The 24,681-nt window shown below is 49.0% G+C and overlaps 1 protein-coding gene across 1 annotated transcript in view; it reads right to left on the reverse strand.

Moving 5' to 3' along the window:
* The window catches only part of MAP3K15 (mitogen-activated protein kinase kinase kinase 15), a gene marked incomplete at its 5' end in the record, with an annotated part of 120,295 nt that extends 95,827 nt beyond the window's left edge, over positions 1–24,468 (reverse strand). The window contains 3 exons of the mRNA XM_080795814.1: positions 1,502–1,525; positions 4,084–4,223; positions 24,105–24,468. Coding sequence (XP_080651940.1) covers positions 1,502–1,525; positions 4,084–4,223; positions 24,105–24,468 — 528 coding nt within the window. The remainder of the gene's footprint in view (positions 1–1,501; positions 1,526–4,083; positions 4,224–24,104) is intronic.
* Between the last annotated feature and the right edge of the window lie 213 nt (positions 24,469–24,681).

The following is a 24,681-nucleotide window of genomic DNA, read 5'->3' on the forward strand; positions in this document are numbered from 1 at the left end:
AGTGGAATGATAACAGAAGGACACTAAGGCTCTTGGAGAACAAGAATATTTCTAGGCTCCAAAACACCCAACAGCCGGGATGGAGAAAGAGTTTTCTTTCTTTGCACCTCACCTTTATGTAACTCCTGTTTGGAGGAATAAGCATTTCTGAGACATTCCTTGCATTAAATCCAAGTTACACCTTTTCACTTGTGCAAAATACAGAACCACAGACTCTGAGAGCTATCATTTTTCTATGAACCAAGTGGCAGAGTTCCACCGTCTCCTTTTCCTGATGAGGACACTGGGGATGACTGCCCAGTGCTACTCAGAGACAAGGTCAGGACTACAACCTGGGACTGCCAGCCTCAGCCCCGGGCTCCTTTTACGGGATCCCCACCATGTCCGTGAAGGAGGTAATTTAAGAAATCAAGATCTAGAAAGAACAAGAGCGAGCCCCACTACACCACTAGTTTTGTTTCTAGAACTTCATGCTCTGTCTCGGAGGAGAGTCAAGGCTTCCATCTCGGGCAGGAAGCTCTGCCTGGGCTCCACACCAGACTGGGCCCCCCAGCTGCGGGGCGGAGCCTCCTGTGGACGGGGTGAAGCCGTGCAAGCTCCCGTTCCCGGGAGAGGGAACCCTCGGGACAGTCGACCTCCCGGGCCTTTTTGTCCTCCCTTTGAGAATTCCACCCGCTAGAGAAAAAGAGGCAGGAGGCCCTTCCTTTTTAGAAAGGGAGGAAGGAGACGTCCTTTGTCGTCCACATCACGACTGGTCAAACCACAGTGCAGCAGGTCCAGGAAGATGAGCGCTTTAAGGGGCATTCAAAGGTGCAGGGTAACCCTGGGACAGTGTCTAAGGATATCAACTTATTTGAAGGTCTTTCAAGTGGGGATTTCATTACACGATTCCAACCAACACGGCGTTATCACCACGTCATTGCAGGCACTTGGAAGCCAAACCGGGAGACTTCAGCACATAGTATGTGTGTGTGTGTATGTATATGTGTGTATATATATATATATATACATATATATATGTATGTATATATATATATATATATATATATATATATATATATATATATATATATATATATATGCAACTCTTGGCTGGGCCCCCGTGTTACCTAGGGTGTAAGTTCTTGTTTCTCTGCTTCCCTAACTTCACCGAAGTTAGGGAAACTTCGGTGGCCAATGTGGGAGGTAACGACTCTGGCAAAAAGGATCTTGGTGGCTGGTGGGAGCAACCCAGATCGGAAGGAGACAGCCAGATGGTTCCAGGCTCTAAGTCCTAGTGCACAACGAAGACCACGTCCATCTGCCTGCCCTGACCTTCTGCCCCGCACCCTGGATGGGAGTAGGGCCTGAGCTAGCGGGCAGCTTGAAGGACAGAGGTTCTAGCCGTCCCCCTGAGAAACACGACGACGGGTACCATTAGAAATCACTGTGCAATCTTTGGGATTTTCAGGCAAGCTCTTACGCATGTACCAGGTTAAAAATCTGAAAACATTGTACTTACTGTGTTTTTCTGAGTGACCATATCCTGAAAATAAAAAGAGAAGATGAATATAGCTTTTAAAAATAGCCACTTATTTCCATACACACAAGCACCTTCCCCCCTCCCCACCATCTAGCACCCACCTTCGAGCAGGAGTTAATCATTTCAAACATTCCACTTCCCCTGGGTGTAAAGCTTCAAATAGGGGGAGCCTCAAAGGACTGTGAAATTCCTATTCTAGGGAAAACGTGCCAATTGGCTAGCTTTTGGAATGATGGAGGGGCATATATGGTTATAAGGACTTCTCGTAGCGGTGGCAACGCTTTTGTCCGGATGCTCTGAGATTCGAGTTTGGGGCTCTGAATTCCCTGCAGCTCGCCTGCCCAGCGAGGAAGGTCCAGGACGGGAGCGCTGGGTTAAGTCCCATGCTATCCTCGGGGCTCCGTCAGGGCTCCCCTGCCCCCCACAGCCTCGCCACACAAGGGCGCTGCCGGGAGCATCTCCGCCACCTTGCTGGACCAGCCTAGGAACCATCAAATCCAACGACGACGGTCTGAGTCAGCTAACTTTGCATCATGGTGATGCAGCCTTTGACTGTATCATTTATGCACCAGAAGCCAACACTTGCTGACAAGAGGAGACATAATTACACAGCAGCCCCATAAAAGGGGCTTCGTACATTCTGAGATTTTGGTTTTTGGATGACAAGCGCTGCCTCCTTGTTCTGGTGTCACACAGAACAGACAACCCATTTCCATTTTAGGGACGATTTTTCCATATTCTAAGAAACTAAAACTTATCTTGGCCACCGGACTTTCCAGAGGAATCCACTAAGGCATTGTTGAGGGAAAAAAATATATATATTGCGGGACGCCTGGGTAGCTCAGTGGGTTAAGCCTCTGCCTTCGGCTCAGGTCATGATCTCAGGGTCCTGGGATCGAGCCCCGCATCGGGCTCTCTGCTCAGCAGGGAGCCTGCTTCCTCCTCTCTCTCTGCCTGCCTCTCTGCCTACTTGTGATCTCTCTGTCAACTAAATAAGTAAATAAATAATCTTTAAAAATACATATATTGCATTGGAAAAAAATACTTTCTAATTTCACATTTCTCATCAAAATAAGGCTCAATAAGCTACCCTTTCATATTTTCTAGTTCTAAATATTTGCAAGCACAACCACCTTAAGTGAAAAATCAGTAAAAGAAAAAAAATCAATATCTAAATATCAAAAGTAATAATTTAGATGGGCTTATAGCCTTTCAGAAACTATCATCGAGCATAAAGTACAAATAATAAGCCCGTTTCTTCTTTCAATGTCCTCTGAATGACTTCTTAAAACCCAGCCCTGTACCTTAATTACACAGCACACGTTTACGTCAAGTGTACATGATACAGAACAGAGACAGGTTCCACATCTGACATAGGCTGGACCTCCACCAGGAAATAACCCCCAATGATTACAGAACCCAGAAAAATCAGGTTAAATCTCAAGAAACACAAAAGTGTTCAACTTTATCATCACAAAATTATGCTATTTATATATTAGCGATTTTTAACACTAAGGGAGCTGGACATTTAGAACTGCTGTCCGCGAAAGCTAATTTGAAGCCGCCGGTTCTCACCCATGGCTGTGCTTTTGAGAGGTTAAAAAAAAATGTCTCAGAGACTGTGATGTAATTGGTTTGGAGCGGGACCTGGGTATTGGGATATTTACAAGCTGTCCAAGTAATTCTAAAGTGCAGTCAAGGTTGAGTAACGTTGCTGTAAACAAACCAAGCTTTTCCTCCTGAAATCATTTAAAGCAGACCAGGATTTTCTGACCAATATTAAGACATCCGACAACGTTAATATTCCTTGAGTTTTAGAGTAGCCCACCTTAGACATTCATGTTTTACAAATACGAGCATTTTTTTTAAGTTTTTACTCTAATTCCAGTTAGTTAGCCTACAGTGTTGTGTTAGTTTCAGGTGGACAGTATAGGATTCAGCACGTCCACTCGGGTCCTCCTACCCCACTGCTATCTCCCCCCTCTGTTCCAAATAGGAGCATTTTTTCGAAGTACTATTATCCGAAAAACATCTGTATCACACTTGCAAGAATAAATTTTTCAAAATATCCATCACTACTGAGTTGTGCATGAACAGACAAGCTTTCAGTTTTGCTCTGCTTTCAATGGTGGGGGGCATGGGGAACAACAGATTAAATACGGAACCTTCTCCCCACTTTGGTAACTGTTCTCTGTCATCGTCCTATCATTCGAGTTGAGAAACTATTTTTGTTTGTTAATGTGTAGGTTTGGATCAAATTGCCCACTAGAGGATTCAGAGTCGTGTGTTTGCTTCAATGGAAGCTAACAGTTTTTGCCTTCACTTCCCTAATGAGCCCGAAAACTCTAAAGTTGCTTCTAAACGCCTCTCTGTGGTACACAGGCTGGCGCAGCGGTCAGGAAGTCATCGTGTGAGCGAGAAACTGTAGTAGGAAGGAAGGAATTGCACAAGCAAATTTTTTTTATCTCCAACCTTCTGCACTACGTGTACATTTCCTCTGAACGTGTAATACCATTTTCCCAAAGCCAAATATTCACGAGAAGATGAACAATACCCTTTACCTTCAATGAAAGAGCAGTGTCCACGTCAGTGTCATGGTACAGGATCACATTATTGGCCATGTCAAAGCTCTCTCGGACCCCCAGATGGTAAAAGAGGGAAGGCTGTCTGGAGACATCACTCATGTCCACCACGGCAACATCTGAGACGAACAAGGACAGGACACGGTGATCGGTCTGCTGCATCTACTTCCCGCCCATCACCAACAGGGAACTACTGCAGATTGTGTTTCTACCAACAGTCTGTTAGGTAAAGCAGAAAGTGATGAGTGCCCGGCTGCAAACGACCCCATGCGCAGGGGAATAAAAGCGACAAGAGAAACCTCTTCCTTCCTCAGCGTGCTGGGAACGTAGCCTCGCTTGAAAATTGCTGATCAATTCAGTTTCACGGTTATCTTTATTAGGAAATAAGTTCTCTCCAAAGAGTAGATTTAGCTTATATACAAATTATAAAGTATGATGAAATGTAAAACATTGCTCCTGCCACACAGCCCAAGACGCAGAACATTATCTGTACTGCCAGAGTCTCACGTGCCTCTTCCCAGTCACATCTCCTCCCTCCTGCTCAGAGAACACCTCTGTCCTGATCTCCATATTTATGGGTTCCGCGCATGCCTATATCTATACATAAAAATACATATGCACGCACGTATATATATGCGCATGTGTATTATGTACACGCACGCACAAGATTATAGACATGCGTATATTACAGATGCTTGTTATATGTACATGTATATACTTACATATGCATGTGTGTATGCATATTATAATGTATGAATTCGTCAACAGTATATTGTTTGGTTCTGCATGTTTTTGAACCTTATAGACACAGTATCACACCATGTGTTCTCGGACTTGCTGTTGGTTGGTGTGTTACCATCAATCTGCAGGTCTAGCTCTAGTTCAATATTGCGTTCCATCATATGAGGACTGGATGGAAATTTCTTTAGCCATCTTGTCTAAACACATGGGTTTTTCTTTCTTTTTCCTATTTCAAACTGCTGTGATGAACACTCCTTCTGGCTCGGGTGTCCGCCATCACCTTGAACATGTAGCTCAAATGCCCCTGGAGGTATGCCCTACAGAGACTTACTCCAAACATCACATCGACAAGGAACGTGTTTATATATGCCTAGTAGTTGACAAGCCCTGGGCGGGCCTTCTGTTTTCTCATGTACGGATTGCCCGCTCTATGGCAGGCGTTGCGCGAAGATGCGAGAACAAGGCCTAATCCATTCCCTCAAAAATGTGTATGATACAATGACAGTGACAGGAAAGAAGTGGTGGCTAGAATCAAGCAGGAAGGCAGCAGTGAGGGGAAACGTGACAGACGACCCCCAGGAGGGTACTCACTGGGGCGGAGGTCAGTCAGGGAAGGCCCGCAGGAGGTGACGTTGTCTTGGATCTGAAGGTCCAGAAGAGTCAGGCAAAGTGGGGTAAGGGTGAGGTGATGGAAAGGGAAAGGGAGAGTGTTGTGGGAAGAGAAGATAGTAGGCGCAGAGGGCCAAAGGTAAGATGGGGTGTGTTAGGGCAACTGCAAATAATTTCACGAAAAGATGAACCTGGAAGGGTTAACAGGTGCCAGGGGGTGAAGGGGTGTGAAGGCCAAGGTGAGAGGGCTGCCTCTACCTTGAGGTGATGGGCAACCTAGGGTAGGGTGGTCTTTTGATTTTTACTTTTTATCATGGAATCATACAAATACATATAAAAGTAGAAGAGTATAATGAAACCCCCATAGTCTCTTCACTTTCCTCAACAATGACCAACTCAAAGCCAGCCTTGTTCCGTCTCTACTGGTACCCACACCACCCCCTTCCACATTATTCTGAAGCAAATCCCAGACACCATTACATTCCCAAGTAGTTCAGCACGTACTGCTAAAAGAGAAGAAGGCAAAGAAAAAAAAAAATCACTGTAGCGGGCCCCCGGATGGCTCAGTCGGTTAAGTGTCCTAGTCTTGGTTTCAGCTCCAGATCGTAATCTCAGGGTCCTGGGACTGGGCCCGCATTAGGCTCTGTGCTCAGTGGGGAGGCTGCTCTGGTTTCGCTCTCCCTCCCCTCCACTTCTGTCTCTCCCCCACTGCCCTGCTTGCTCTCTAAAGTCAATAAATAAAATCTTAAAAGAAAAAATCACTGTAGTATCAACATCTCACCTAAAAGTTCTGGAAAAATAATCATGAGGGGTTTTAAACAGGAGCCTATCATATCCAAATTCACCCCTTTGAGGCTGTTGCTCAAGAAAGGACAAACGTACATGCTGAGGAAACACTTTACAACTCAGGGTGGTTAATTTATCTCCAATGGATGAGTGATCCCCACAGACATTTGCTTGGAGTCAAAAATCACCCTGCAGCTGAATGAATCGAACTTTCTGCTTCTAGGCTCATCCCCTGGACTCTACCTACTCACCTCGAAAAGTGTGGGTTTTCTAATGATGCTACTACGAAGTGGCAACACAGTGCTAACACCAAGGCCCCGGTGACTGCTATAATTAGTTCACTGAGGAAAGCAAGCAGTCTGGAGACAAAGCAGAGTGATGGGAACAGGCAGAGGACAGGGATGAAGGACAGCAGCCCCCAACTTATGTCGGCCATTTTTGTAGGGAACCTTCGACTTAGGGCAGTAGCTTGTCGCTGAGGAGATGACGACTTAATTTGGTGACACGAGTTCCTTCTCTCCTCCGCCTTCTCGAAGGTCTGTGTCAGGTCCTGTACTCTAGCCTCAGCCTCTCTGCTAAAGAGCCCCTCCGTAGCTCCACCAAGGGTCGGGTCAGAGACTTTCCAGTAGCCAATGAACACAGAGCAGACTGATAGCGCCACCGAAAATTCCAAGTAACCCATGGTCAATAGAAAAATTGTCTCATACCCGAAGTTGCCATTTTCACCTGATATTCGTCACTCAGGTCACTAGACTAAGTTGACACTGAGGATTTATACCATGATAATATTCAACCAGCTTATTTTTACAACTCCCAAGATATTAATTTCGCAGATATAGAAATACTAAATATGATTAAATACCACACTGGCATTTTTATTACACATGAGGCATCAAGGGTTTGTTTGGTTCCCCCCCCCCCAGAGAGATCCTAAATTACCTTAAAGCTTTAATCACCACAACGGTTACCTGCTCTGACATTTACAAAGTAATTCTATAAACACCTTGGTTGAATTTCAGAGCCACCCTGGTAGACGGGCAGGGAAGGCATCGGCTTTACTTGGCAGGTGGGGAAAAGCGGCGCGAAGATTCATCCAAGGTCTCACAGCCAAGGGCACGACAGAATCACGGCTCCGGAGTATCCAGAGGTGGTTTCTGACCTTCCTTTCCCGACTCGCTTTCTCAAACACAGCCGTGGGAGGGTAAAATGGCATATTTATCCAGCTAAATCTTTGGCAAACACATCACAGATAAAGAGAGTTTTAAAAAGGCGGATTTTCATTTGCAAATGCAGCCCATGCTCGGAGCACCATTACCTTTCAGTTTCTAAGGACACAGGTCAGCTTCAGGGGAAAGGTCTGCATAAAGGAAGCCATCCCTCTTGATGGGGGACCCATATGCGCCCTATGCATCTTGGTTTAACAACCCTTAAGAAGGGGTGCCACATCAGGAACTTGCCACAAGCCAAGGCTCCCCTTAAAACCTACTCTTAACAGGAAAGTGTCTGAATTTGAAAACAAAGTGCCTTTCAAGCAATTGAATCACCAATTACAATGATCTCGCTACGTGCTAAAAGGAAATCAAGACAAACGATGAATCGGATGGTAGTTCATTAAAAACTTCTGAACAGGGGCACCTGGGTGGCTCAGTGGGTTAAGCCTCTGCCTTCGGCTCAGGTCATGATCTCAGGGTCCTGGGATCGAGCCCCACATCGGGCTCTCTGCTCAGCGGGGTGCCTGCTTCTCCCTCTCTCTCTGCCTGCTGCTCTGCCTACTTGTGATTCTCTCTCTCTCTGTCAAATAAATAAAATAAAATCTTTAAAAAAAAAAACAAACTTCTGAACACTTAAACATTCTTTTTGTGTAGCGTTTTATAAGTAGTAAGTAAAACTGTAATTTTCTAGTGTGCTTTAAAAGCGCCTGCTTTCCAAAGCAAAGCATTCATCAACAAAATGATATTAACGGTAAATGATTTACCGTACAGTAATTCTGTGACTGTACTGGCTCATGCCAGTCTTCAAGTATATTCCAGGCAATCTGAAGTCATGACGGTAAGATTGGTTGTCTCTAAATGAACTAGATTTTAGAATAACTTTACCGCTGAAGACATTTAAAAAAAAAAATCTCATTGGACTCAGGGCAACATTAGTCATCCAAAAGCTACCTCGAAACAACAGAGCCTAGATTTACTAGTCAGGAAGCACCTTCTACTTCAGACCCAACTTTCCAGTCCTATAAGGAGGAGACAAGCTACCAATTCAGGGTCAGGAAGTCAACAAATCCTTACCAAATACAGCATTGACAGGGGCTGGGTGCCAACTGCTTGAAGTATCACTTTGCCATGGGGAAGGCAGGGGCAGGAGAGTGGGGACATCGGGAACCTACACCTGGCCCCCTATCTTTGGCTTTCCAGGACCTTTTTGAAAGAATGACCCAAAAATAAAATGTGTATACCTTCCTAAGTGTGATTCAGATGTGTCCACTACCAGTTTTTTTCTTCAAAGAAATATGCCAGATACAAGCAAACTATGTTCTGAGGTGAATGGACTCACTGGGCTTAATCCGAGAGCTCTCACAATGAAGTATTTGCCACATGAAACGTAGCCGGACTGCAGTCACCCAGCTCTCACACGTTTGTGTTGCTCGTCCAGCTAACAAGGAAAAAATGCTGCACGCTAGGGTGCGTCCGTCACTTCAAGTGCTATCCGTGTGGACGCCATCATCCGCGATGGTGCACGTCACAGCTCCAACTCGGGGTTCCCCGGCAGCCTCGAAATATACTACCTCAGTATTTTCACCTTCATCCCCCGAATGTTCTCTTCAGCTTCCTCCTGCCCTTTTATGAAGGGATCTGCTGTGACCTAACTCTCTTTGGCAAAGTTTTTGGAGACATACTTCTTAAAACCCTCTTCTGACCAGCAGATGACGACTTTCTCTTCTGCAAGGTCTGTGCCATACATCACCTTCAAGACGTGCGCGACTTCAGAGATGAGGAGGGCCTGAGGTACTGCGACCACACAGCACCAGCTGTGAAGGGGGGACCGCTGAACTCGTCTGCCAGAGGGACTCAACTGTAGCAGACGGCGCCGCCTTCCTGAATTTGTTCTCTGACTGTCTCATCACGATGACCGCCAGTCAACAAGAGAGGACCAGTGGCTTTTACAACCACTTCAACAAGAAAACGCCCTCTTTCTTACTGAGATCAGCTGTTCCTTCAAGATCAATTCTAGGGGCCAGGGCTTCCGCCGGCCTACTGCTTTCAGCCATCCCGTGCTCCAAGCTTCCTGAGTGAGGTCCACCCCACAGCCTGTGGAGGGACAGAGTTCACTCGGTGATGGCGGCAGGAATTCACTGCTAGATACAGGCCCATTTTTCATAGTCTTTACCCCCAACTAATTTCCTCCCCCCCTCCCCTGTGTACCAGTATCCTTTTTCCTAGGTGGTTCTTTAAGAATGAATGTCCAGAGTTCCTGGTTTCCATCAAGCATGCCTCACTGGCCACAGACTTTTATGAAAATTACTTCGTAAGGTCGAGTCTTTTGAATGCAGGATTCTCATTCTCAGAAGAGAGAATACCTTTTCTAGTGAACCCAACCAACAAGTCTTACAACGGCAGCCTTGCGCGATCCGATGACCATCCAAAGGTCATTCACATCAAAATGATCTTGGCTCCCAGCTCACAACCAAAATAACTAGAAGGCTACGTTGGAGGCCGATCAAGAACCTTTAGGATATCAGTCATTCCCTGCCCTGTGTTCGTGTAATAAACTTCTTTCGCCGTCTTTTGTGTGGACAGAACTGGCCTGATACAATGCAGCTGGCTTTGAGGGTATTTTTGCCTTTGGTCAGTAAGATGCAGAGATCTATTCCGGATACTAACGCTTCATGACAAAACATCTCAAATTGGAATGGTCCGAGTTTAAGTTCTGGTTCTGTCCGATGGAGTAGACATTCCAGCCCGTCTCTCCCTGAACACATCTATTAAAACTAGGCAGAATGGATTGAATCTGTTTAGGAACATGGAAAGCAAGCAAGCGGACTGGAGAAGACCTGATTCCAAATACCACCCAATCAAAATCAAGGTTCCCCGTTTCTTCCCCAGTCTCTTCTAGCCTGGACTAAAGGCGGCCTGAAACCCCCCCCTCCCCCAAATGGGGGCTGGGTGTCGATGCAGAGAGCATCAGTAGAGGCCCCTACTTCTGGCTCAGAAAGCAGCAAAGGGGCCTCCAAATGCTCAGAGAGAGTGAAGGCCATTCTCCGCTCTCCTCTTCTCCCTCTTCCCCTGCACACCCAGGACCCCTAGGATTCCACGGCAACACCAGCAAAGACTGTCAGTGCCAGTGGGGCCTACAGGTGCCTGGACCTCTGAGACAGCAGAGCCTTTTGCTCTAACTGGAGGAGCTGTAGTCCCCAGGTGGGTGGCAGTGAATCCCCACCGCTTTTTTCTCCCTCTGAATTCCGGGCCTCAAACATGGGCAGTTGTGGGATGTGCGAGGCACATTGGGTTAACTAAAGCCCCGGTGTTCTGGCCACAGGACTGTAAAGGGGAGTCCCCGTCAATCGCAAAGTACAAAGCCAAATACCACCGAAAAGGCTTTGAAATCACAAAGGGCACCACAACTGAAACTGAACTGGGCAGCCTAAACCAACCAGGCTGACCACCCATTGAGGCAAAAATACCACCAGACTCCATAGGATATATGCAAGGCCTAGAATCTCATCAGAGGATTTCAAAAGATCCGGGGTACAGTCCCAAGTCACTCGGATCACTTCAAAGATGAAGGAATGTTTCAACTCACCCGGGAAAAGACAATCAATGGACTCCGATAACAAGAGGACACAGACATCAGAATTACCTGACAATGACTTTAAAGCAATTATTATAAAAGTCCTCCAAAAAGTAAGTAAGGGCAGATGCTTCTGAAAAGAATGGGGGAGGAGTCTCAACAAATAAAGAGAAGAACCAAACGGAAACCTTAGGAGTGAATACTGTAATAACCAAAACAGAAAACACAGCAGATGGGCTCACAAGAAGAATGGACATGACAGAGGGGTCAGTGACATTAAAGAATGTTCAGGAGAAATGATCCAAGCTGAACAACAGAGAGAAAACAAAGACTTTATGTCCAAACATAGAAAGATCTAGAAATTAAAACCCTCTTCCAAAGGCCCATAAACTAATAGATGAAAAGCACAGGGAAGGATCATGAGCAAACAGCTCTCAGAATTTAAAAAAAAAAAAAAAAAAGGGAAGCATGCCGAAATACATGCAGAAAAAGGGAAACACAAGAGATGTCAAATGGAGATACCATCTCTCAACTAACTGATTACTGAGGGTCAAAAGATTGGCAACCAGTTCCACCATCGAGACAGACAAGGTACAAAATCGTGTAACCCACAGATAGGAATCTGAAACTAGCTACAGAATTACAGGTGCCTTTGTTCTTTTAATACCCAAAATGCCACTCTGGGGTGCCTAATGAACAAACCCATATGCATATTAAACAGCACCTAGACAAAATTATTCACTGAGGCTTAGTAGCCGAAAAATAATACATATACATACATATATAAAATATCTATATCTATCTGTATATATCTACAAGTATCCTTTAAGAAGGGATCGGTAAAATAAACAAGAAACACCCACCCAATGACGTACCACCCAGCTATAAAAAAGAAAAAGAGGGGCACCTGGGTGGCTCAGTGGGTTAAGCCTCTGCCTTCGGCTCAGGTCATGATCCCAGGGTCCTGGGATCGAGCCCCGCATCCCACTCTCTGTTCAGCAGGGAGCCTATTTCCTCCTCTGTCTCTGCCTGCCTCTCTGCCTACTTGTGATCTTGGTCTGTCAAATAAATGAATAAATAAATCTTTAAAAAAATAAAAAAGAAAAAGGAAGATTCCCATATTCTGATTTGGAGAGTTGTCCAGGCTCAGCTGTTAATGGAAAAAAGCAAGAGGCACGACAGTGTATTTGGCCTGCTACCTTTTAAATAAGAAAGGGAGAATAAGAATCCACATTCATATGTGCTTTTATTTACCTAGCACAAGTGGTCACACCTTCTCCAGAAAGGACCAGATAAATAATTTTGGCTTTGGGGGCAGCACAGTCTCTGCCGGTGCAGAGAGGGGGTGGATGTGTTCCAGTACAACTTTATTCACAAAATGAAGACAGCCAGCTTGCAGACTGCTGCATGCTGACAACTGAAATAAAGAAACGCTATAAGGATAAATAAGAAACTGAAAAAAACATCAGGGGAAACAGTGTAGATGGGATAAAAGAAGCAGATAAATTGGACTTCATCAAAATTAGAAACAATCTGTGCATTAGAGAACAGCATCAAGGAAGTTCAAACATGTATCACAGAAAGGGAGAGAAAATGTGCCAATCACATATCTGACAAGGGATTTGTTTCTAGAACACAAAGCATTTTTTACAACTCAATAGTAAGAGGACAAATAACTAAAAAACGAGGCAAATTCTAAGAGAAATTCAAACAGACATTTCTCCAAAGAAGATATACAAATGGCCAAGCACCCAACACACGAAAAGACAGTCAACATCCTTTGTCACCAGGGGAATGCAGATCAAAACCACCAGGAGCCACCACTTCAGACCCGCTAGGGGCTAGGGCGGCTGCCAGTGCTGCTGGGGACGTGCTGTGACTGGAGCGCGCCTGTGCTGCCGGGGGGAATGCAAACCGGGGAGCGGCTTTGGTTGGACAAATCTGTTGGAAAGCAGCTCCTCAAAAGGTTAAACGTGAGGTCGATGCACCCCAAGTGTCCACTGATGGATAAACGGATTAACAAAATAGGGTATATCCCTACAACGGATTATTCAGCCTTAAATAGCGAGGGAATTCGGACACGTGGTATAACACGGATGAATATCAAGGGTATTACATTAAATGAAATAAGCCAGTCACGAAAATGAACACACACCGTATGATTCCACTTACATGAAGCATGCCTGGGAGGCCAAATCATAGAAACAGAAAGCAGGATGGTGGCTGCCAGGCGCGGAGGGGAGGGGAAAGCTGGGAGTTGTTTAATGGGTGGAGAGCTTCAGTTTTTTGAGATGGACGAGTTCTGGAGATGGGTTGGACAAAAGGAATGTACTGAAGGCTACCGAACGGCTCGTTTGGAAGTGGCTGAGAGAGATTTTATATCAGCTGTTTTATTAAATCACAATACAATCTTTTAAAAAAGAAGATTAAACAGAGAGTAACCATGGGACCCAGAAATCCCACTCCTGGGCACATACTCGAAACAAATGCAAGCGAATGTCTACACAAAAAGCTATAGTGTGACTCAAAACTAGAAACCAGCCCCAAATCTGTCCACAGATGGATAAAAACATGGTCCACCCGTCCAGTTTCCTACTGCCTCTGCCATGCAAAAGGAACGCAGGGCACGGATGCGCGGCCACACGGATGCACCGTGGACACGAGCCAGAAGCAGCTGGTCACACACATCTAGAGAGACAGAAAGGCGAGTAATGGTTGCCCGGGGCCTGGGCTAGGTGGCTAGAATGGGGAATGAATGCTAATGGGCCCAGGCTGCTTTTCTGGGGGCAACAGCAGTGGCCTGAACCCAGCGGGGATGACGGGCACCCAGTTCTGAATCCAGACAAACTACCACCAGCTGTAGGCTGCAGGGGAGCAAGTCTGTTCCTAATTTGAACTACTCAAATGTTCACCAACAGAAAACCTACTATAGTGTATGCTTCCAATGAACTACTACATAGAAATGAAAACGAACAAATCATTGCTGTATTAACAATAGAGAGGAATTCCACAAACGCAATGGTGAGGGAAAGGAGCCAGAGACAAAAAGGGAGATTATATTATCCCATTGCTAAAGAGAGAGAAAGGCAAACCAAGACACAGACTCTTAACTCTAGGGACGACACTGGCTGGTCACCAGAGGGGAGGTTGGGGAAATGGGGGAGGGGATGGGGGAAACAGGTGACGGGGGTGAAGGCGGGCACTTGTCCTGAGGAGCACCGGGTGATCTACGGGACTGAACCACTATATTCTATACCTGAACTTGATATTACACTGCATGTGAACTGTATTGGAATTAAAGAAAACTTTATTAAAAAAGGAAGAAAAAGTACACCAACAGGCAAAGCTAGCCTATGCTGAGACAGGAGACAGTTGTCGCTCTGGGTCAGGGTCAAAGCAGATGCCAGCACGCTCCGGGATGCTCCCGGCGCTCCCTTTTTTGACCCAAGCGTGGAGTTACACAGCTTGGAGAGCTCGCGAGAGCTCATAGAGCAGTACACTTAAGACTGTGCCCTCTTCTGTATGGATTCTGTACCTAATAGAAAGTGAAAAATCAAGAGCCTCTCAAAGCAGGGGTTTGTACCTTTTCCTCACTTCCATCCTTCAGCACAGGACCAGGAACGGAGCTAGGATTAAATCTCCAACCTCTAAACTTTGGGGGGAGAAAAACTGTCTGAGCCCCCCATGGGAGTGACCCTCCCATCCTAATGTGACCCTACCATCTGGCATCACTGAGCACTTGCTAAGTTCAGGGCACTATGTGTTGATCTCTACCTAGAGATTATTTTTTAAATGAGGCTCAGAGATGTTAACTAGGCTTATCCAGGGTCACACGGCCAATAAAGGCCAGGGACACGGAAAACTGAGCTGCAAAGCCCATGTTTTTTTATCCCTCTGTCAATTGTGTCACCAAGGGCAGTAGGACACGATGACGGAACACTCACTGGTCAAGCCTCATCATGGATCTGTTTTGGTGATCTGTACCCCGGAGCGCAAAGGCCATCTGAGGATAACCTGTACTTCCTACACTTTCCTGGAGGGTGAGGCACCAGGCAGGCAGCCGTGGCTCTGGCAGCTCGACTCCAAGAGCCTGGAACACTCATCCGCGGTGAGAGCCTTCTCCCGGGTGCTTGAGACAAGGTGTCAGATGTGCTTCATCACAAGTCACCCGTGTGCGACTTCATTTGCGATTGGTCACAGACCTCTGTGTAGAAGCCCCGACAGTCAAGTGCTCAGAAGTACTCGTGAGAGTCTGCGAGCAACCACAACCTGGAGGCAGGCACAGACGTCTCTCAGAGGACACACAGAAGGCGACCTTCACAGAAAAGTAACCTTGAGGAGATTTCCCCAGAATGCAAATGCTCTGCTCATCACAAGTCCCAAGGAGATGAGTAAGCAAGCCACAGTGTGGGAGCAAATGCTCGCAAAATATACCTTGGACAAAGCACTTGAATCCAGAATATATAAAGAACTCGCGTAACTTGATAATAAGAGGACAACCTAATTAAATGGGTAGATGGTCTCAAAAGACACCTCACGGACGAAGATATGCGCGTGGCCAAAAAGCACATGCAAAGGGGCTCAACATCGTTAATCAACAAGGAAAGGTGAATTAAAACCATAACGAGAAGGCCTATATACAAATGTTCACAGCAATTTCACTTGTAATAGCCCAAAGCGGGAACCGCCCCCATGCCCTTCCACAGGAGAACGACTAAACCGGCTGCGGTGTGTCCACGCAATCCAGCGGCGCTCTGCACGGCCAAGGAGCAGACTACAGACACGCGCTCGGTGTGCGTGAATCTCAACCGCGCGGCGCCGAGCGAGGGAAGCGGACCCCGGAGGGCGCACACGCTGCAGGAGCCCATTGACACAAAACCCTAGCGACGGCGAATCTAACTGGTGGTGATGGCATCTCAGTCACTCCGTGGGGCCAGGAATGGGAGTGGGGAAGGGAATGAGCAAGAGGGGGACATGAGGGAACTTGCTCGACTGATGGAACGTCCACTCTGATAGGGTCTCTTCACGTGGGTTTAGTCGTGTCTCAAACTGTGCGGCGGAGCCGTGTATGTGTCACGGTCTGTGCGCCCTAAGCGAAAGATGGTTAAGACCGTCACAATCGAGCGTGGGGCAGGGAGGAGGCATCGGGGAAGAAGGAATCAACACGGCACGACGTGACTCACTGTTGAAGCTGCGTCGTGTACATGCTTGGAATCCTCCACAAGAAAAATCCAAGAACAAGTTCATCTACAACTAATGAACCTACTCCTCTCCCGCTTCTACCTCTGTCCAGTTCTGCCTGGCCCCCGGGGCTGACCCGATCCCGCAGTGAACTCGGCTTCCTGGCGAGGGCCACGGCTCAACTCCTGCCTGTGCCGCCGCAGCTCCTACCGCCAACCACGCCCCAGCAACCGCCTGGCATCTTGGCCAAGCCCTGCCACACCCGGCAGCCTGAAAGCCAGGAGGGTACGCATGCGGCAGGGGGGTGGGGGGCACGAGAAGTTTTCCAGTCGGCTTTGCACCAGTTCACCCCTCCCCCCACTGGTGTTATTTGACCAGGATTTTTTTTTTAAGATCTTATTTATTTATTTGACAGAGAGAGAGATCACAAATAGGCAGAGCAACAGGTCGAGGGCGGGGGGGGGGGGGTGAGGAAGCAGGCTCCCCGCTGAGCAGAGAGCTTGATGCGGGGCTTGACCCTGGGACGCTGAGATCATGACCTGAGCCAAAGGCAGAGGCTTTAACCCACTGAGCCACCCAGGCGCCCCTTGACCGGGATTTAAACAGCCCTTCTCCCAAAGCCTGGTACACAGAGGCTTGCATTCCCCAAGTATGGTTTTGAAGTCGGCTGCTGGGAACCCCAAACACATTCCACCCCAATAACATGCAGCCAGCAATGCAGCAGGCCGCCCCTGGGGGTTTACCCCTCCTAAATGCACTCAAGGCTCACACAGCAAAGCCGAGAGGAAATGCTGCAGGTGCAATGCTTCTTTCCCTCGGCCCACGAGACTAAGAATCGAGTAAAATTCCAGGTTCAATGCTGAGTCCGTAGCAGTAACAGCAGCTGGAAAGGGAGGAGGCTCTGGGAAAGCGCCCCATGTGCAAGCCAGCAGGCAGGCCCAGCACAGGCCAGCCAAGGTCCAGCCAGAGGCTCATATGGTCTTGTCCCCACGAGGAAAGTCACTGTGGCCGGAGCGAGCCACCCCACTGTCTCCAGCAGGGAGAGAGGAGGCTTCTCAGTTCTAACCTTATTTTTAATCTCCCACTGAACTTGTTTAAAAGAAAAATCCTATTATGAAAAATACGCATCATTGAAAATGTGGACAAAAAAGAAGAAGCAGTATTCTCAGAACAGTTCAAACCACTGTCTCCATTCCAGGGTCTCCAGTGTGAGCTGTTCTCGTCTCTTCTATTTGAGATGTACCGCTGAGGAGAAAGGCTGAGATCCAGAAATGTGTCATTAGGATGTCTCTTGTTTCCTAATAAAAATCACAACTGCTCGGTAGCTATGACCTGCCACCATTTTCAACATGGTTTCTACAGGAAACCACATTCGGATTTCCTTCGGAGGGTTCCAAACAAGTTCTGCTTCATGTCAACAGGTGAAACCAAGTGTCAGCTGTGTCCACTGAGAGTTATTCTAAAAAGCAACTGGACAGGGGCGCCTGGGTGGCTCAGTTGGTTAAGCCACTGCCCTCGGCTCAGGTCATGATCCCAGGGTCCTGGGATCGAGTCCCGCATCGGGCTCCTTGCTCAGCGGGGAGCCTGCCTCTCCCTCTGCCTCTGCCTGCCACTCTGCCTACTTGTGCTCTCTCTCTTTGACAAATAAATAGATAAAATCTTTTAAAAAATAAAATAAAAAGCAACTGGACAGATACTCCTAGGGAATCCCTCCAAGAGTAGCAAAGAAAACCTCATCCGGGTCCCTACCGCTGAAGAGTTAATTATCAGTAATTATTTAATCACAACTGTGTCACTCTCTGGGAATGAAAACCTTGGTGCGACCGAAGCTGGCAGAGAGCAGGTGAGGCCTCTGTGAGGCTTCCTGGAAGGTTGGAGGCGTGAAGGTGGAGGGCGTTTTGGGCAGAGCAAGACTGCAGGGTACTGTGGCGTCAAAGCAGACGGCACGGAAGGGAACAGACCAAGACTGACCCAACCTTAAGAGGCCGGTGACAAAGCTGCTGCCTCTTGGCAGCAACAGGGATGAGAGAAGACAACGCCTGGGCCGGGGAGGAGGGGCACAGCGAGCGAAGCCAAGCGGCTCTGAGACCCGCTCTGGAAGCAACAGGCTGGCTCTGGCAAGGACAGAGGCCGGGGTCAAGCCGGACTCCCAGGTTGGTGATTCTGCTCACGCACGCTTAGTTCTTTAAGAGAAGACAAGGTCTAACTATGGCCCTTACATTCTGTTGGAACCAGATTTGCCTAGTCTCCTGACGGCCTAGAGATGCCACACAAAGTGCACCTTCTACGACCGATCAAACTCACGCATCCCACGGACCTGATTTCCTTAGAACTTTCTGCATTTTCCAGAGCGATGGGGAGAGTATGCACCCACCTATGCGCCGTCGGACGGCATTTATAAGGCTCTGTCTTGAGCAGAAGCCAATGCACCTGAGCATTAAGTCCACGAAAGGGGAGAGCTGCCTCTAGGCATTTCCAGCAGACCGCACCGCAAGCCTTATTGGTCAGGATAAGCTCGGCGATGCCGCTGCAGGGGACAAAGCCCCACAACCTCAGGGGCTTGGCTACCATCTCGAACACATGACCCTCGCGTGACCCGTCATGAGGCAGAGAGGTGGAGGGCGCGCTCATGTCACGCTCGCTGTCACTGAGGCACCTGCTGACGTTGCTCACATTCCCGAAGGGCCCAAGCTAACTGCAAAGGAGACTGGGGACTGCGGAAGAAGATACGCATGCTTGCAGGCCACACGACACAACAAGCTGAGGAGCAATCCACAAGTAGGGGGCACCTGGGGGGTTAAGTCGGTTAAGCATCTGCCTTGGGCTCAGGTCATGATCTCCTGGTCTTGGGATCGAGGCCTGCGTGGGGCTCCCTGCTCAGTGGGGAGTCTGCTTCTCCCTCTCCCCCTGCTCGTGCTCACTCTCTCTAAGAAATAAAATCTTAAAAAAAAAAAAATCCACAAGTAACATCACCAATGGAGAAGCTAGACGTAACCCAGGGAAAGGGCAGCAGAAGGGACTAGAGCCTGCTGTACTTAAACCAAGACACACCCTAGTTTGGCAGAAAGTCCAATATTACCGTCAGCTAAAAAATGGACAGAATCACTATAGTATCATTTGACACAAAAGGAAAAAAATAACCTAGACTCCAAAACCAGTGACGCGCAACAGAAGGTAGACTGCGTCCTCCCATTGCTAGTGGGAAGCCAGTGGCTCCAGCACGTTCCGCCTTCTCGCACAGAGCAGGGCGGCGAGGACAGGAGGTTGGAAGAGATTAGGAACAGGGAGGATCCAGGACACAGGGCGACACAAGGCCTGACTTCCTCTTGGAAAGGCGTATCTTGCAGACAACTTTGTAGCATTTGTGCTAGATTTTCATGATCCAATTTACACTCTTACTGCGGTAACAACCCCCACCCCCCGATCTCAGTAGCCTGACCACATAAAAGCTTCTCTCTTGCTTATGCAACCCCCTAAGTGAGCACTTCTGCTCCGGTAGCTACCCTCCGAAGAGTGTTCAGGGATCCGGGTGCCTTCCATCTTGAGCCACCACCATCGTCTACACTGGGGACCAGGGGAAAGGGTGACAGAGTACGGGAAGATATGCTAATACCCGGGCCCAGAAGCTACAGACACCACCTGTACTTCCGTTTCCTTGGCCAGAAGTAGTCATACCTCCCTCCGAGACTCAAAGGGTGCTGGAAAATGTAGTCCGCAGGGTCCCGCCGCAACTAGGAGCGTGAATCTCTGCTAAGCCAGCCATCTCTGCCACACTTGGCATCCTCCAAATGACTCTGTGGGAGCCGGCCAGCAAAGGGGTGTCCTCAGGATAGAGCAAAGTCAAATGGCTTATCCAGAGGCTAAAGCCCTGGCCTTGGTCTTTAGAATGGATGTTGGCGAAGTGCAGGACTTCCCGCCGTAACTGTAGGATTCCACCCGAACTGGCAAGAGCTGACCGCCTGTAAAATCACCAGGAGCACAACTGAAGAAAAAGACCTCAGAAGCAGGGCCCCTGCGACAGGAAAGTAGCATCTAAATGAGGTTCAGAGAGGAGCAAAGTTAGGCAGAGCCAGACCCAGCAGCGAGGAGAGGAGAACTTAGGCCCCAGGGCAGGTAGGGACAAGGCTTGATCAAAGGGGCCCGTTCTTGCCATGGGACCCGTTATTAGCTGAGGCAAAAAGGCCACGAATTAGCACACAGCTGGAGGCTCTCACTTAGATTGCTCAGCAAGCAGCCAACCAAGCGGAGAGTAAACGGGGACCAATGCTATGGGCCATTCCTTGGAAGTAACTGGACTGTATTCTACTGAACCAGACCTCCGTTTAAGAGTTGATAGCACAGGGGCGCCTGGGTGGCTCCGTTGGTTGGGCAACTGCTTCGGCTCAGGTCAGGATCCCTGAGTTCTAGGATCGAGTCCCACACCGGGCTCCCAGCTCCGCGGGGAGTCTGCTTCTCCCTCCGACCCTCTCCCTCTCATGCTCTCTCTCATATAAATAAATAAAATCTTTTAAAAAAAAGATTTGATAGCACGGTAAGCATATTCAATTAGAGAGTCCGGTTGAACAGAATTTCCATCTCAGAATGCATGGGAAAGCACGAGCCAGAGTTACAGATTCCCTTCCCGCAGGAAGTCTGTGTTTGCTGTGTTCACAAGCACCGAGAAGCTCCAAGGGACACAAGCCGCACGTACCCAGAGTGGGGGGACAGGCTGCTCCTGGTACGTACACTCCACATGTGCAGTAGTGATCGCAAGTCAGGACTGTGAATTCTGTTCAAGCAGATACATGGGCATTTAAACAAAAGGAAGGGGTTTCTTTTGGGAAAAGAAAGAGAGAAAGGGGAGAGAGAGAAGACCTGCTTTGTTTTCCAAGCACTGAAAGTAACCAAGGGATTGACCCTCACTGAATTTAACAGTTCTACTAAATTCCAGACTCTCACCTTTGAAGATATAGGACAGATGCTTAAAAAATAAGATAAAAGCTAGTCCTTCTGCAGAGCAAAGGCACACCGGAATGGCCACCACCTCTGCTAAAAGTGAACAAGAGATCCCTCAAAAAAAAAAAAAAAAAAGATTAAACATGAAATTACATGACTCATCAATTCCCTAGGTGGGTATGTACCCCAGAAAGTGAAAGCGGAGACTTGAGCAGGTATTCCAACACCCACGGTCATTACGGCATTATCTACAAGAGCCTGAAGCTGGAAACGACCGAAGTGCCCCATCTACAGATGCCGGGGTTACCACTGGCGCATTCATTAGCCTTCAAGGTCGCTCTGCTACCTGCCACGGTGCGAATGAACCTTGAGGACACAGTGTTAAGTGAAATAAGCCAGCCACAAAAAGACAAATACTCTATGATCCCAGTTATATGAAATTTCTGGAACAGGCAAATTCACAGAGACAGAAAGTAGCACGGTGGTTATCAGCGGCTGAGAGCAGGGAGGAGTGACAAGTTGAAGGGGCACGGAGTTTTTGTTCAGGCTGATGAAAAGGTTCTGCAGAGGGATGGTGGCCGTTGGTTGCCCAAGAGTGTGAATGTACTTAATGCCAAGGAAATGCACACTTAAAAATGGCTAAGTGGCAAACTGCAGGTGACATGTTTTAGGACTTTCAAGTGCTCGTGGCCTTGGCCGTGTTCCTTCACCAGAGTCACCAGTCCTCGCTGGGGCTGAAGGCCCGTCTCTGGCTCTCGCACCCCCACCAAACCATCCAGGCTCCGGCGACCCCGAACCTCTCCTCCAGACCGACACAGGACCACGGAAAACTGCACAACAAGGGGGAAAGCACGCTCCAGCCGGCTTTGCCTCGCTGGAGTACAAGAGACTGGAAGTCCTCCCACTGCTCATCTTTCATGCTCCCTAAAATACATTTGGGGACATCTCAATCGGTCCACTCCCCCACAGTTTTCCGGAACAGCAAAGTCCAGTGGCACCTTCTGTGAGGAGGAAAATGCTCTCTTCGCTGTGCCTGTTGAGCCCCTGAAATATGGCTGGTACCAGTAACAGACTGACTTATTGCATTTCAACGGACTTCAAGGTCCACTGCCGCCTGTGGCTAGTGGCCACCATGTCGGATGGCGTGCTTTTACAACTTTCACGAAGAACCCACAGTGACAGATTTGGTTTGCTGTGTGGGTTTGTTGTTGTTTTTGTTCTGTTTTGTTTGGGTGGAGATGCCCCAAGTCCGTGAGCGGTAGAGATCAGGAAGCCAGGAGAGTTGTGTGTGGGGCGGTGGGGGGCGGGAATCGCAGTTTAATCCAGAAACCCACGACTGGAGTTGCACATATCCTCGGCCAAACCTCTGAGAAGAATTTACTAGTTATAATGACGTACCGAGAAATGATTTAGTCAAGACCAAGCCAAGGTCAGTCAAAGGAGGTGCACGATGCAGAAAATTCTAGGCAATCTGGACCCAGAGCAAGAAAAGGTGCCTGTTGTGTAGCTGTGGAATCGAAAGCCCAAGATTTCTGACTGAACTTTCACACCCAACCAGAAGGGGTCCGGTTAGTAGATGAGGGCTTGTTTTACATACACACACACCGCCCCAGAGGAGTAAAGCCGCCGCGCACCCAGCTTCAGAGTTGGCACCAGCAGGCAGGAGGCTATACAATTGTACAGCACAGCAGAAGGGACATTTCCCCTTTCAGAGAAGAGTGATTTCGGAGGAAAATGAATAGAGGTCAAGAAAACCGAGGGTTCTGGGTGAAGTGGGCTCCCGGGGAACTTTTCTTAAAAGGCATAGCGCTGAGGAGTACCGGCTGAGCGGTCAGAAATATCAAGAGAGTGTTTTCAATGCGCTCGGCTGCTGCTTTATTTGAACAAGCCTGACACTTGGCCCCCCTCCAGGTGGGGAGGATTTGCTCTGCAGAACACAGCACCGTGTTGCCCCTGGCTGGGAACGGACGGCAATACACCTAGCTTGCGGCTTCCCCGTCGGGTGGCCGGGCTCTCAAAGTCCCCCCGTACCTTCTCACATGCTTTTAGACTTAGGGTGGGCACGGTTACCACCTCTTGACCAGTGGAGAAACCAAGACACAAACCAGGTAATTACTGTCCCCCATACAAGGCTTATTAATATCACCCAACTGCCAGAGGCTTGTCACATAGACTCCAAACGTTCGGTAAGGAAAAACATCCGAGCAGCCATCCATTGCACACCTGGAGAAACTTGCCAACCAAAAAGTGTTTATTTTAAGACTGGATTCTTACCACACGCTTATCACAAGGAGCCTGGAGAGCTAGTACCCCATTCCAGCAACGGAGGAGACCCAGAACCCCCGAACGCTTGTGCATTATGGGACAAAACAGATCTGTCACACTGGTGGTAGAGCACAGCCCATGTCCAAGCGTGTTTGGGGGCAGGAATTAAAGTTCTAGAAAGAACTCTGGGGCATTTCTAAGAGCACCTCCCCCCCCCACACACACACTCCCTTGCAGCACACGGATTCCCACTTTCTGCCGCAAAATGGAATCACCTGGGAAAGCATTAAAAACTCGTGAGGCCTTAGACTGTGGCATCCACCGGGTACAATCTGGACATGAGTTTTAAAAGTTCCCCAGGTGATGCTTATGTGCAGCCAGGGGCCCACTCATCGCTCTAAGGGACATGGTCGGAGTGAGGAAATACAATCCGGGGAGGGGGAGAAGGAGAGCTCTGCGTCATCTGGGTTTTGGGCTGTTTCTTGGGTCAATTGACGTTTAAGGAGACGAAAAAGTAACTTGGTTAAATGCCAGTGGCCTCCGTTTTCTTATCTGTAGAAAGGTACAATGCCCAGCTGGCGTGCGGTGAGCGTCAGGGGAGGCTAGGCCGGGGGGCGCCTGGGGCCCTGGCGCGGGCCAGGGTCAGGAAGGCGGGCAGGCTAGGGTGGGGTGGGGGATGAACGGGGCATCCGCCTCACCTGCGTCGTAGAAGGCGTCGAGCACAGCCGTCTCCCCGAAGTCGAGCTCCCCAAAGGGCACGGAGGTGAACTGGGCGCCCTCGGCCTCGCAGGCCCGCTGCAGGCACTGGCGCGCCCCTGCCTCGGGGCCGCCGGCCACGCCGCCCTGCGGGATCTCGCTGCGCACATATACTGCCCGCAGAGCCCGCCGCGGCCCGCCCGCGTCCTCGCCCCCGCTCCCGCTCCCGGGCCCCGCGCCCTCGGCCGCCCCGTCGGGCTCCACCGGCCCGGCCGCGCCCTCGGCTCCCGGCGGCAGCGGGCACTGTGCTGGCTCGGCCGCCGTCCCGAGCGCCCCGGCCGGGGGAGTCCCGCCGCCGCTCTCCATGCGGCCGCCCGGCGCGCCCTTCCTGGGTCCCGCCTCCGCACGAGCTGCGGGCGGCTGCGGGCCGCGAGCGGTGCCGGCACCTGTTCCCGGGACGCGGGCGGGCAGCTGCGGGCGCCCGAGCGCGCCGGTGGCCCCGCGGCAGGCAGGTGAAGGCAGGGCCCCGCGGCCGCTGACGAAAGCTGCAGCCCCGCAACCCCCGAGCGCCCTTTGAAG

The sequence above is a fragment of the Martes martes genome (assembly GCF_963455335.1).
Source record: "Martes martes genome assembly, chromosome: X".
NCBI classification, from domain to species: domain Eukaryota; kingdom Metazoa; phylum Chordata; class Mammalia; order Carnivora; family Mustelidae; genus Martes; species Martes martes.